Below are 15169 nucleotides of genomic sequence, written 5' to 3'. Positions count from 1 at the left end.
AAATATAAGGTATTTGCTTAAAATTGTAAATATGACAAATGTTACTCAATAGTGTATAATTAGGGTTATGCTTAGTGAAATTACATCCCTAGGAGGAACCAGAAATGGAGCTTATTGTTTCCTGACAGCAGAATGTGTAAAATGGTACGTTAATTTTAAAAAGCAGCATCTGTATAAGAAATAGTGCTGGATGAATAATTAAACAACTAAAATTCAAGAATTTTAAAGTGAATTTATTTCCACTGTGTTTTATTTTGCACTTTCCAAATAGTCTAGCAAAGGGAATTTGCAGACAGGAATGTTGTTGAAGTAACGCATTTAAGTCACTGTTACAGAATATTCCTGTGAAAGCAAAATTTGTATTTATAATCCTGAGCATTCATACAAGAAATCTGGTTCTCATATTTATGTTCATCGATTCACAGAACCAAAATATCTATGACCTGTGTGTCCAATCAAAATGAATAATTTAAAAAAAATAATATTTAAAAAAAATAAAATTGTTTGGATAATTTGTGAAAAAGGCAACATTCATTGAGTGAATTTTTCATTATTATCTGCCCAGCTCTAATAATCAGGTCTTTCTTAAACAGCAGTTGTAGAGGACTCGGGGAGACAGGGTGATAGTTGGAGAGACAAGTGGGGTCACGGGAAGGGTTTTTTATCATGGGGGCAAATAAATCACACATAAATTGCCAAGGAAATGGACCAGAGTTTGAGGGGCAAAAGCATGAGGAATGGAAGGGTATTAGGAACAAGGTAGATCAGAAGATAGGATGGGATGGTTGATGGTATTGCTGAGGCAGATGGTGGATAAAAGGAGAGCAGGCCAAATCCCTGTCTTTTGTCACCCTGTCCAGTCTGGCTTCCTCACCACTGAAGCTTCCATCTTTGTTTTTATTAACCTCACCCTAGCCAGAGTTCAGGTACTCGGTCCTCCCTCTCGTCAACCTCTCCACTGCCTTTAACACCTTTGCCTACTCTCCTCCTCTTGAAACCTCTTCTTCCCTCAACTTTCAGGAGTCTGTTCTCTCCTGCTTCTCCTCCTACCTCTCTCGTCAGCATTTCATGTGCTGCATCCTCTCACCCCCCTCCATCTTTCATTGGCACCCCACAGGGCTCCATCCTTGACCTCTCCTTTTCTCCACCTACACCTTGACACTGGGCAATTTCATTCAAAATGTGGCTTTGACAGTCAAATTTATGATGAAGACTCAGATTATTATAAGGTCATCCAACACCGTGGTGTCCCAGTGCCTTCCACAAGACATCTCCCCTCCATCAGGAAAAAGCGAGGTTATCACTGGGATTATTTTTAAAGAACATGTGTAACGTGACGGTGCTGGTGAGAGCTGGTTCTCATGGGAAAACTCAGTCAGAGACGTAGGGTTTGTATTTAGTTTTGAGGCAGTGTGTGTGGGGGGGGGCAGGCGGTTCATTCTTATTACATCTTTCTGGATAGAGATCTCTTTAATGTTTTTAATGAAGGAAATACTAATGGAAATTGTGTGATCATGGGAGACTTTAACTTCCCAGATATAGATTGGAGGACAAGTGCTAGTGATAATAATAGGCTCAGATTTTCCTGGATGCAATAGCTGATGGATTCCTTCACCAAGTAGTTGAAGAACAAACAAGAGGGGATGCTATTTTAGATTTGGTTTTGGTGAGTAGTGAGGACCTCATAGAAGAAATGGTTTTAGGGAACAACATTGGTTCGAGCGATCATGAGCTAATTCAGTTCAAACTAAATGGAAGGATAAACAAAAATAGATCTGTGACTAGGGTTTTTTATTTCAAAAGGGCTAACTTTAAAAAACTAAGGAAATTAGTTAGAGAAGTGGATTGGACTGAAGAACTTGTGGATCTAAAGGTGGAGGAGGCCTGGAATTACTTCAAGTCAAAGTTGCAGAAATTATCAGAAGCCTACATCCCAAGAAAGGGGGAAAAATTCATAGGCAGGAGTTATAGACCAAGCTGGATGAGCCAGCATCTCAGAGAGGTGATTAAGAAAAAACAGAAAGCCTACAAGGATGGGAGGGATCAGCAAGGAAAACTACCTTACTGAGGTTAGAACATGTAGGGATAAAATGAGAAAGGCCAAAAGCCATGTAGAGTTGGACCTTGCAAAGGGAATTAAAACCAATAGTAAAAGGTTCTATAGCCATATAAATAAGAAGAAAACAAAGAAAGAAGAAGTGGGACCACTAAACACTGAGGATGGATGGAGGTTAAGGATAATCTAGGAATGGCCCAACATCTAAACAAATACTTTGCCTCAGTCTTTAATGAGGCTAATGAGGAGCTTAGGGATAATGGTAGGATATCAAATGGGAATGAGGATATGGAGGTAGCTATTACCACATCCGAGGTAGAAGCCAAACTCAAACAGCTTAATGGGACAAAATCAGGGGGCCCAGATGATCTTCATCCAATAATATTAAAGGATCTGGCACATGAAATTGCAAGCCCATTAGCAAAAATTTTAATGAATCTGTAAACTCAGGGATTGTACCATATGACTGGAGAATTGCTAACATAGTTCCTATTTTTAAGAAAGGGGGAAAAAAAGTGATACAGGTAACTACAGGCATCTTAGTTTGACATCTGTAGTATGTAAGGTCTTGGAAAATTTTTTGAAAGAGAAAGTTGTTAAGGTCATTGAGGTCAAATGTAATTGGGACAAAATACAACATGGTTTTACAAAAGGTAGATCATGCCAAACCAACCTGATCTCCTTCTTTGAGAAGGTAACAGATTTTTTAGACAAAGGAAATGGAGTGGATCTAATTTACCTCAATTTCAGTAAGGCATTTGATATGTTTCCACATGGGGAATTATTAGCTAAATTGGAAAAGATGGGGATCAATATGAAAACTGAAAGGTGGATAAGGAACTGGTTAAAAGGGAGACTACAACGGGTCATACTGAAAGATGAACTGTCAGGCTGGAAGGAGGTTACTAGTGGAGTTCCTCAGGGATCAGTTTTGGGACCAATCTTACTTAATCTTTTTATTACTGACCTTGGTACAAAATGCAGGAATGTGCTAATAAAGTTTGTGGATGGCACAAAGCTGGGAGGTATTGCCAATAGAGAGATGTAGATGACCTTGTAAACTGGAGTAATAGTAATAGGATGAAATTTAATAGTGAAAAGTGCATTTAGGGATTAACAAGAATTTTTGTTTTAAACTGGGGACGCGTCACTTGGAAGTAACAGAGGAGAAGGACCTTGGAGTAGTGGTTGATCACAGGATGACTATGAACCACCAATGTGATATGGCCGTGAAAAAAAACTTGGGTCTTGGGATGCATCAGGCAAGGTATTTCCAGTAGAGATAAGGAGGTGTTAATACCGTTATACAAGGCAATGGTGAGACCTCATCTGGAATATTGTGTGCAATTCCGGTCTCCCATGTTTAAGAAGGATGAATTCAAACTGGAACAGGTACAGAGAAGAGCTACTAGGATGATCTGAGGAATGGAAAACCTGTCTTATGAAAGGAGACTCAAAGAGCTTGGCTTGTTTAGCCTAACCAAAAGAAGGCTGTGAGGAGATGTGATTGCTCTCTATAAATATATCAGAGGGATAAATACCAGGGAGGGAGAAGAATTATTTAAGCTCAGTACCAATATGGACTCAAGAACAAATGGATATAAACTGGTCATCAGGAAGTTTAGACTTGAAATTAGACGAAGGTTTCTAACCATCAGTGGAGTGAAGTTCTGGAACAGCCTTCCAAGGGGAGTAGTGAGGGCAAAAGACATATCTGGCTTCAAGACTAAGCTTGATAAATTTATGGAGGGGATGGTATGATGGGATAGCCTAATTTTGGCAATTAATTGATTTTTGACTATTAGCAGTAAATATGCCCAATGGCCTGTGATGGGATGTTAGATGGGGTGGGATCTGAGTTACGACAGAGAATTCTTTCCTGGGTGTCTGGCTGGTGAGTCTTGCCCACATGCTCAGGGTTTCGTTGATCACCATATTTGGGGTCGGGAAGGAATTTTCATCCAGGGCAGATTGGCAGAGACCCTAGGTTTTTTTGCCTTCCTCTGGAGCATCGGTCACGGGTCATTTGCTGGAGGATTCTCTGCACCTTTAAGTCTTTACACCACGATTTGAGGACTTGAATAGCTCAGACATAGGTCAGGGGTTTGTTACAGGACTGGGTGGGTGAGATTCTGTGGCCTGCGTTGTGTAGGAGGTCAGACTAGACAATCATAATGGTCCCTTCTGACCTTAAAGTCTATGATTCTATGATTCTACATTGGGCAGTGAGTTCCACCATTGTGGCTCCACGGCTGTGACAACTTAGTCTCCTGCAGAGACGAGCCTTTCCTTCCTTGTCAACAGATTGCTTTTTCTTGTGGAATAAAGCCACCAGGCCAAGTCACTGTCATGGAGGGACTGGAGCTCTCTCTCTCTCGCTCTCAGCTGGGGTCAGCACTATATAATGCTTTGAAAAGAGTCAGTTCAACCACGTTTAACTCGACTCGGGTCAATAGGGAGCCAGGTCATAACTCCATTACTCCTCTGCAATAGCCTTCTTCAGATCCTGCCTTAAAACTCACCTCTGCTGTGAATCCTGCAAAACACTTGACAATGGTTGGGCAGCTGGTGCACATGACTCCTGCTTACTAACTTCTGCCCATTAGACTAAACGTGATCATTTACTAGTTAGTGCATCACATGGTGGTGAGTTTGTGAAGTGGGAGCTGGAACTGACCAATCTCAATTCATTCTGGGGCCACCAACATCCTATTAGCGGGGAATCCCTAGCACTAGGCTGTTGGGTTTCAGGATTGTTAGACTGGGTTCTCTTCCTTGCTCTGGGAGGAGTCTACGCTCAGCTGGTTAGAGACAGCAGAGCCATTGCAACAACCCTCCTGCTTGGGTTGTCTTCAGTAGAACTGGCTAGAAAACGTTCAACAAACATTCCTTAATACCTCTGGGGAGAGGAAGGGAGATATCTCATTGCAGAATGGCTAATAACCCTATGGTTAGTGTTTTTCTCTCTGTTGGAGCTATTCCACTTTGTGCAAATCCTTAAGTATTCATTGGGCCAGAGAGAACAAGACTGATTCTGTAACTGGGTAGTTAGGACACTGACCTGAAATGTGAGAGATCAGGGTCAGATCTGTTTCCTGCCTGATTTGGCCAGCGCTGATCTGCAGGGAGTGGTCCTGGGCTCTCAACCTCAACACATGAGCATCTGTCACTTGATTTAAAGGACCACTCCCATGAGTACAGGGGCTATTAGAGATCTGTGAACTGCTCGCTCTATGATCTAGTCCAGAGGTGGGCAAACTACGGCCTGTGGGCCACATCCGGCCTGCGGGACCATCCTGCCCGGCCCCTGAGCTACTGGCCGGGACGTTAGACCTCAGCCCCTCCTCGCTGTCCTCCGTCCCCCGCAGCCTCAGCGCGCTGCAAGCGCTCTGGCCTGCCACTCCTGCTGGGCAGCGCAGTGGTGTGGTTGCAGGCTCCTGCTGCTCTGAGTGGCATGGTAAGGGGGTAGAGGGGTTAGATAAGGGGTAGGGGGTCCCGGGGGGCAGTCAGGGGACAGGGAGAATGGGGCAGTTAGTTGGGGTGGAGGTTGGGGGCAGTCAGGAACTGGGAACAGGGAGGGTTGGATAGGCTTGGGGCTGTCAGGGGCGGGGATGTGGATGGGGTCAGGGCAGTCAGGAGACAGGGAGCGGGGGGGTTGGATAGGGGGTGGAGTCCCAGGGGGGTGGTTAGAAATGGGGTGGTCAGGGGACAAGGAGTGGGGGGGTGTTTGATGGGTCAGGGGTTCTGAGGGGGTTGGGAAGTGGGAGGGGGCAGATAGGGGGCGGGGGCCAGGCTGTTTGAGGAGGTACAGCCTTCCCTATCCGGCCCTCCATACAGTTTTGGAACCCCGATATGACCCTCCGGCCAAAAAGTTTGCCCACCTCTTATCTACTAGACAGGAACAAAGAGCCTCTCTGTCTGAATGTATTGATATTTTGGCTTTTTTCACCTTATAGGCAGGTTGGCAAAATGAATGAGGCTTAGATCCATGTTATTAGAGGCCTGGGTTCTATCCTCGGCTCTGTTGATGTGAACTTGCCAATCTCTCTGTTATCTTGGCTGTAAAATGGGTAGGTGATAGTTATACCTCCCCTAAGGCAGGGTTTTGAGGCCTATGTTAATAAGGGATGAAAAAGGCAGAGAAATATCAAGAGCAGCCAAGAAACAGCTGGGATTAGAACTCACAAGCTTTTAGCTGGTACCTCAATGCACCATCTGCTAAGCTACTCACTATTGTGGAATCTTCCCTCACCCAGAAAAAAACAAAAAAACCTCTACACTCTCTGCATGACATTGCACTGGTTATGTGGAAGATTGCACTGGTTATGTCTTGCAAGATGTGCGCGGCATGGTAGGTCGGGTTAGGATTGTTTTTGGAGACCTGCCAAGCAGTTGTTAATAGCGACACTGAGACACACCACCAATTATTGAATGCACCTTTTTTTTTGGTTAAAATCCAATTATACTGATAGGAAGAAGCTTCTGAAATATTTTTAAGTTCCTATGTACTACTGATTTTTTTAAATGATAATTTTAGTTTTATCCACATGCAGCAAATTGTGGTGAAGAGTGCTGCAGCATAGTTTGGTGGTGAAGACCAGGGCCGGCTCCAGACCCCAGCGTGCCAAGCGCTCTTGGGGCGGCATTTTGCCGGGAGGGTGGCAGGTGGCTCCAGTGGACCACCCGCAGGCGTGCCTGCAGAGGGTCCGCTGGTCCCGCGGCTTTGGTGAACCTCCCGCAGGCATGCCTGCTGGAGGTCCACCAGAGCCGTGGGACCAGCGGACCCTCCACAGGCACGTCTGCAAGAAGTCCCCCGGAGCCACGGGACCGGCGACCACCAGAGCGCCCCGTGCGGCGTGCCACCCTGCTTGGGGCGGTGGAATTCCTAGAGCTGCCCCTGGTGAAGACACCTGTTTTCTGGTTGCAGCTAGGGCTGGTTGAAACTCAGAATTTTGTGGGAAATTTCAAGTTTGGTTTTGTTCTGAATTTTATTTGATCAGCGAACTGTTCAAACACACTGCCTTCTACACACAACAGCACGGTAAAACTACATGCTGATTTTCAGTTGAGGCCTGATCAACACACAATGTTATTACTGCTATAACTATTTTGGTTAGGAGAAAAGTTTTACCAAAATGTTTGGACCAGTACAATCTCTAGGGTGGATGCAATTTTACTACTATAAAGGTGCCTTAGTTGTACACCGGGGATGTGGAAGCTTGTTTTGTTTCCTAGTGATTTCCTCATCATGGAAGGTCTCAGTGAGCAGCTCTCAACCGTTCTTGTACAATTGTTGACACAAAGCAGGTTTCCCTCCCCTGCTCTTTTGTCTCACCCCTTTCATATCTGTACACAAAATAGTACAGCAAACATTTCAGTCATTGAGAGGATAGAGCAGACCAAACAATCACGATTTTTTTTAAAAAGGTTATTTTTTTCAGTAGTGTGATAACTGTATCATTAGCTTACAGTAACAGTAGAATTGGTCTCAGGTGGATCATTCAGCCAATTAGTAGTTATCAAGACAGAGGGAAAGCAACATTTAATCTGTTAAAGAAACTACAGATTTTTCAGCTCAGATAATACTTACTGATGTAGCCACGTTTGTCGTCTTGGGAGTTCTTCCTCATGGTCTTCTAAACTAAATGTACAGTCACACATACAAAGTGACTCCAGACTACGACAATGCTTTACACAGAATGAAAGAGCCCTTTGATCCATCTGGGTAAATTTATTTTGATTTAATTTCAGTTCAGTGAAGTGATCCAATGCATTAACTGCAAAATCTTCTTCATGCATCTCATACACACAGTGAAACAACTCAAGCTGATAACTTTGATAAATCCCCTCATGAACACAGGGCAAGGTTAAATCTGTTTGTTGGTTTGCTTGAACCCACTTCAGTAAATCTGCCTTAATTTTAGGTGAAAGTTTACACCCAAATTTTTCCTGCAGATCCTTCATTCTTTCTTCATTTAAGAACCCAAACAGGAATCGCACTGTTAACATTAAATAATTTTTAGAGTTTCTATAGTTTTCTAACAACGTTTTCACATCTTTCTTGGGAATCCCTGAATCTGTTGTTTCATCTTCCTCCAGGACATATAACAAAGCTGCAAAAAATTCCTGAAAGCTTAAGTGAATGAAGCTGTAGAGACATTCACAGTCAGTTTCTTTTTGAAAAATATTCTCATTCAAAAAGAGAGGGAGAGAGTTTTCTCGATCTAAGCCAAACTTCTTGATTTCTTCTTCCTCAAACAGTATCTTTTGTTTCCAGACTCCATCAGCAGCCAAAGAGCAAAGTCCCCTCAGATTTCCATATAAGTGTTGCTTTGTATTGTTGCTGAGAGGCTTGACTAAACTGGAAAGATAGAGCATATACACTCCGGTGACTGTTTTTGAAGTTTGTGTGAGATTCTCACCTTTTTCAAGCTGTTGTTTCAGAACAGTGCAGATGATCCAACATACGAAGGGGACAAAGCACATGGTGAAAAGAATTTCATTTGCTTTCACAAATCGTAAAGTTTGTCTTGCTTGGTTTTCATTTCCAAAGAACTTGTGGAAATATTCTTCCCGCTCAGCTTCGGAAAACCCCAGGATCTCTGCATAACGTGAACACTCCAAACATTGCCCGAGTTTCTCCAGAGCAGCTGGTCTTGTAGTGATCATCAGGTAGGATTCAGAAAGAACTGTTCTCCTAAATAAACTGCTCAGGAGGATTTCCATTGGCTTCTTCTCCCAGGGGTCAGTGCACAGATTATCTTTAGGCTGATCAAAGGAAAATCTCAATTCATCAAACCCATCTATTATGAACAGGAGTTTTTCTGGATTCACTAGAATGTGGTTAACTGGTGCATTTGTATTAAGCCAACTTTTAAAAATCATGTCAGCCACACTTCCCTGCTCATTAAGAAGGTTCATTTCCCTGCAGTTTATGTAGAAAACATAATCAAACTTTTTCTTATAGAGTTCCCCAGCTGCCCAATCGTACATGATCTTTCTTGCAGTCATTGTTTTCCCAATCCCAGCAGCTCCCAGCAGCACAATGACTTGTGGTGTTTGTCCATCTTTATCAGGTTTATAGAGGGTGGCCAGTGTAACTGCAGAACTAGCTCGTTCAGTCATGACTTCTGCATGTCTCCATCCCATGGCCATTATTTCATGTTCTCTCTCCTTTGCCTGACGAGGTCTGTCTACAATAATGAGGTTTGTGTATCTTCTGTTTAGAATCATATAGTCACCAAAACGACTGTTCATGTCTTTTATTAGCTTGTATTTCTTTTTAATATCTTCTTTATACTTCTTCTTGTAACCTGTATCAGCAACATGAGACATTAGAAATATTGAACTGAAAGTTCAGAAAACAGACAGACTAATCTCTTAAAATAGTTCTACTGTAACAACAATAAAGGTTCTTCACATTTATAATGAAACCTTCTTCAAAAAGGATCCTGAAATCACTCAACTATGGGTGAGATCCTGCAGCCCTTATTCAAATACGGTCGCCCCACTGAAATTATTCATTTGAGTAAAGACTGTAGGCATCACTTCATCCCCAGTGAAATGCAACCACCTCTCTGGTGAAACCCAGCTACTGTCTGACAGTGCACAGGAACACTACACAACAAGAAAGGTCAACAGTGGAAGAGAATATCATATGCAGTTGAAACAATACTGGGAATGTAGATGGAAAGAATGTAACTTCATAAACTAGAATTTGTCAGGACACATGGGTTTACAAGAGAGAGCGTCACAGGATCTTTAATTACCACAATTGATTACTTCCAGTTACCTTCCTCACTTAAGAGATGGTGCCCCTACACAGGGGCAGCTCTAGACATTTCGCCGCCCCAAGCAGGGCAGCATGCCGCGGGAGGCGTTCTGCCGGTCGCTGGACCCGCGGCTCTGGTGGACCTCCCGCAGGCGTGCCTGCGGAGGGTCTGCTGGTCCCGCGCGGCCACTGAAGCTGCAGCGGGACCAGCGGACCCTCCGCAGGCACGCCTGCGGGAGGTCCACCGAGCCGCCTGCCGCCTCCCGGCGACCGGCAGAGCACCCCGCAGCATGCTGCCCCAAGCATGCGCTTGGCGTGCTGGGGTCTGGAGCCACCCCTGCCCCTACAGCAGAGTGTCCTCCAGCATGAGGCTAGTACATTTGCTCAGTACTAACCCAGAGGACTCTTTGCACACATGTGTATTGGAAGTTGCCCAAGGTAATAAAAGTCCCACTCAGCCCATTATATAAAATTGTTTGTAAAACAACTGATACAAACTGGATTATTTAAGCTAGAAAAGCAGTACTGAGGGTCTGCAAGGCTCCTGGTAAAGTCATAGGTTGGCATGACAATGAGCCGAGAAATTCTAGAAATAGGAAAAATGTTTATAATTGAAATCACCAAAGGATTTTGATTGGTTCATTGTAATGGCATGAGGCTGCCACCCCATTTTGTACACAGTTCGTCTGACAGTTGCTAGAAGGAACAGAAGAGCACATGAAATGGAAGGTGCAAACTTCCCCATCATGGCTGCAATTCCTGGGATTGACCATGACACGAAGAGTGGAAAGACAGACAAATTGCTTAGGATGAGAACAAAGGATTGAACAGAGATGTAGGGACAAAATCAGAAAGGCTAAGGGACAAAATGAGTTACACCTAGTAAAGGACATAGAAAGCAATAAAAGGCTCTATGAATACAACAGGAGCAAGAGAAGGACAAAGAAAAGCACAGGTCCACTGCTTAGCAGGGAAGGAGATCTAATAATGGATGATACCTAGAAGGCTGAGGTGTTTAATGCCTATTTTGCTTCAGTGTTCACTAAATATGTTAATTGTGACCAGATGCTAAGACAATTCTTATTAATAACAAGAGGAAAAACCAAAAGCCAGAATAGGGAGAGAGCAGGGTAAAGACTACTTAGATAAGTTAGACGCATTCAAGTCAGCAGGGCCTAAAAACTCACCTTAGGATACTTAAGGAACTAGGTGAAGCACTCTCTGAACCAATATCTCTGAAAACTCATAGAGGACGGATGAGGTCCCAGTGGGCTGGAGAAGGGCAAATATCTTTTTAATGATGGAACAAAGAACCTGGGGAATTATAGACCATGTAAACTGTTCATTTTTTTTCACAGCAATAGTTCTGTGAACGTATCCAACTGAGTAAGCAGGAACCGCTGTCCTTAGGTAACTTCCTGAGTAGCCATCACATACCTTTTGCCGACAACTCTGATGGGTTTTGACTCTGATGAAACTCTGAAAGGGAAATTACACAGTGAAAGAATGTAGAGTGTATTTCAATGCAAGTGTGTTTCTGTTCTGTACAGAGGCAGCAAGTGACAGAATGACGCAATTGCATCCTGTGTTAATGAAGTAATCACCAAGGAGAGCACTGCTACCAGCCGTCAATGTATGAAGTCCAGTTTGGGGAATACTGTGAAGGGAGCTCAGTTTCTCGGACCTCCCCCTGCCTGGTTCCACTGATGACTAGTCTGCACTTTACATGATGAGCCGGCCACGTGGTCAGAGAAACACAGAACAACTGGCACTGGGACAAACAGTCAATTCAGGAGTGTCTGTGGGGAGAGGGAATCCCTCACAAACACTCATGTTCCAACACAGATTAGGTGAAACAACTAAAGGGTCCATGCAAAGGAGAATTCTGCCCTCGGTCAGGGATGGGCTAGGTGGCCCAGGAGAGCCTTTAAAATGTAGGGATCTAAAACAGACACTAAGGGCAGCCCGAGGGAATTTGTTCATTTTGGGATAACTACCATTTGGGGCCTCCCCCGCAACAACCCCTAGCTTCTCACTAGATTCAGTTATTGATAGAATGTAGAATGCTGCCTGGATTAAAAGTCGCACAGGTAACCAGAAATGTTTGCTTAATATTGCCACTCCTTTTGCCAAGCATCTGTGACTAACTTAGGGGAACAAAGAACCCTTTCCCCACCCCTCAATAATTATTATTTTATTACTGAGTTTTGATAGGATCTAGAGCCCCAATCGGGGGCCCATTGTACTAGGTCCTGTGCACACACATAACATGACTGTCCAGGCCTGACAGAGCTCACAGTCTAAACCAAGGAACTGCCCCCTGCATTGCGCTCTGGAGGCTGCCAAACTTTCCCCCTGGGGGACTGTCCAGGGGAGTGAATTCCAAAGGCCTCTAGGGAGAGCCCCACTGCCAGCCCCAGAGCTTCCATCCCAGGGACCCCAGGCAGAACAAGCCCAGCTGGGCTCCACTGGCACTATAGGATGCAGGGAAGTGGAACAGGAATGACTGTAACAGGGTTGAGTTTAGCTCCATCACTGAGCACATGGAATCTAACACTGCTCCACTACAGACTGGCTCCCCACTGGCACTGGCTCTTACACTCTTGTGGGACACTGCAAAGCAGCCTGGAGCCTCTGGAACTGCAGCTCTGCAGTTTTGCTGGCTCCTTGGCTGTTTATACTGCACTGAATTTGTTTCTTGCATTAAAAGATAGCCTTGGAGATAATAAAGATCCTGCCTGGAACCCCAGGAATGTCTCATGTTGTCAACCAGCTGTTTGGGGATAACATACTCTGCTGTGACCAGTTACCAGTTACAGATCCTCAATTCTCTGTCCCAGCTCTAGCACAGGTTAGAGCAGCCTGGAGGCTGGTCTTACTTGCACTAGTTGCTAATGGTCACCAAGGAATGATCCTCCAGCTAAGGATGCATCCCAGTTACTCCTCGTCCCCACCTCTCCCTGTCCATGACACTCCCTCTGCACTGCTCTGTTGGCTCTACACCCACTGGGGACTCCCCAACACTGCGGATTTCCTCAGATGCAGAGTTACAGGCTGTCTCTGCTCCCTTTGTGCCAGCTGAGTGGTGAAAAGGGAGTGGAGTAGGTGAGAGAATCTGGGCCACTGTGGGCATCTCTGCTCTGAGTCCCCCTGGCTTCCTGCTTGGATTCAGAATTTGTCATTCCTGCTATCAGCCTGTTTCTCCTGTTCCTGCTGCTGCCGCCCTGGAGCAGATTCTTGGGGCAGACTCCCAGGTTTTACAGTAACTTTAGGTTTCTTACCTTTCTCTCTTTCCTCTCTGAGTTTTGCAGCTGAATCTTGGAGGTTGATCTGAGTGAAAACCTCTATGGTTACATCTACTGCAGCGTCTCCACTATAGAATTCCATCAGGAGGTTCTTCGTATCTATCCTGTCGGCATTCTCCAGCCGACCTCGGGGGATGTTACCTTTCCCCTCAAAGTCTGAATGTGACAGTTTGTCTTTAAATCTTTTCAAATCTTCCTGAGAAAGGTTGTCGAGAGCTCGTAAGAGCAAGTCACTGATTCTGCTGCTTTGGTTACCCATCACTGGGCATCAAGAGAGAAGCTATAATGCAATGTAAAATCTTGGTGTTAATCATTAATTGGATCATTAATAACAACAATTATTCCCATGTTGAGGAAAGAAGTAAGCTAGTAGTGGGAGAAGGTCACTGGGATTCATAACTCCTCAGTGTTTCTCTCTCACAAATGATTCTTTGTGCTTGTAGCCACATCTGTAAAATGGAGATAATCCTACTGATCTAACGCACAGGGTGAGGTGCAGCTTAGCTAATGTTTGTAAAGCCAAGTGAGGTTTTAGGAATATAGGGGCTATGGTAATAGTATTTATCAACCAACTGGGTTTGAAAATAGAGGTGGGACACCCTAATTTAATTAACATTTCAAAAATATAAACCCAGAAAATACAGTTCTGGAATATCAGGCCCTGCATCCTGAGATCCAGCGTTAGCTTGTGAGAACCTCCTGGGTATTTTGAATATCAGAGCAAAGTGAGGTGGAGCAGTGGTAACTTCTGACATATGGTGTGTTCAGTGGTGAGCTGGAGCTGGTTCGCACAAACTGGTTGTTAAATTTAGAAGCTGGTTTAGAACCGGTTGTTAAAGGGGTGGCAAACTCCGGGCCGTGGGCGACATCCAGCCCGTGGGACCAACCTGTCTGGCCCACCTGAGTTCCCAGCTGGGGAGGCTCCCCCAGCCCCTCCCCTACCTTCCCTGCTCTTGCAGAGCCCGGCGCCAGCACTCTGGACCGCTCCTGGGCAGCTCTGCAGCTCCTGCTGCTTTGAGCAGCATGGTAACGGGGTGGGGCTGTGAGCTCCAGCGGGCCACGCGGCATCCATACACGCTGTCCTGAGCAGCATGGTAAGGGGGCCGGACCGGGGCTGGGAGGAGGGGTTTGATAAGGGACAAGAAGCGGTTGGAGGGGGCAGAGGTTCTGGGGGGGTGGTCAGGGGACGGGGAAGGGTTGGGTAGGCGTGGGCATTCCGGGGGTCTGTCGGGGTGGTGGAGGATGGGGTCGGGCAGAGGTGAAAGTAAGCCGGTATGCCCCGGTACGGCGTAGTGGCAAGAGCAGGTGCGCCGTACCAGTGCGGCCCAGCTTCCCCAAGCAGCAATTTAAAGGTCCTGGGGCTCCCAGCACCGGCTGGAGCCCCGGGCCCTTTAATTTGCTGCCAGAGCCCTTCTGCTGGAGCCCTGGGATAGTAGCAGTGGGGCTATGGGGGCTATTTAAAGGGACGGGGCTCCCGCTGCCTTTACTGCCCTGGACCCTTTAAATAGCCACCAGAGCCCGCTGCCACTAACCCAATCTGACAGGTCTCACCACCCACATGTACAAACTACAACTAGCTCAGATTAAAGTTAGCCTATCCCAAGAGAAAATGCAGAAAGTGATGGACTTACTGTTAGTCAGAACGCTCTCATCAAAATCATCTGAAGGCCCTGGTTTGATGTGTTTCGCTCCGTCTTCTTTGTGTTCAAACACAGATATAGATATAGATTATATATATATATATATATATATATATATATATATATATATATATATATATATAAAACATAGGAAGAGGAACAGGAAACTGTTTGCTCAAAGTTTATTGTGCAATACAAAGAAACTAAAACATCTCCAGCTAAAACTGAACTTCAGCACTTTCTGAATTTCTCTAACAACCCTCATACCACAGCCAGTATGATTTAAAGCCTTCTTAGTCCATGTATGTATACTGTGTTGGTTTTTATTTCTTTTATTGACTTTAGGATTCACCTCTTTGGCTTCAGCAACTTGTTTCTCTGAATAGTGAGGTTATGA

The 15169-nt window shown here is 44.9% G+C and overlaps 1 protein-coding gene across 1 annotated transcript in view; it reads right to left on the bottom strand.

Annotated features, from left to right (window-relative positions):
- The window catches only part of LOC120392760 (NACHT, LRR and PYD domains-containing protein 3-like), a 57617-nt gene extending 42838 nt beyond the window's left edge, over positions 1 to 14779 (bottom strand). The window contains exons 1-4 of the mRNA XM_039517496.1: positions 14764 to 14779; positions 13109 to 13412; positions 11265 to 11306; positions 7647 to 9369 (exon numbers count right to left, since the gene is read on the bottom strand). Of these exons, the coding sequence (XP_039373430.1) occupies positions 7647 to 9369; positions 11265 to 11306; positions 13109 to 13391 (2048 nt within the window). The 5' untranslated portion in view covers positions 13392 to 13412; positions 14764 to 14779. The remainder of the gene's footprint in view (positions 1 to 7646; positions 9370 to 11264; positions 11307 to 13108; positions 13413 to 14763) is intronic.
- Between the last annotated feature and the right edge of the window lie 390 nt (positions 14780 to 15169).

The sequence above is a fragment of the Mauremys reevesii genome, unplaced genomic scaffold, assembly GCF_016161935.1.
Source record: "Mauremys reevesii isolate NIE-2019 unplaced genomic scaffold, ASM1616193v1 Contig113, whole genome shotgun sequence".
Lineage (NCBI taxonomy): Eukaryota > Metazoa > Chordata > Testudines > Geoemydidae > Mauremys > Mauremys reevesii.
The sequence above is the reverse complement of the archived record's forward strand: the minus strand, read 5'-3'. Positions and strand labels throughout refer to the sequence as shown.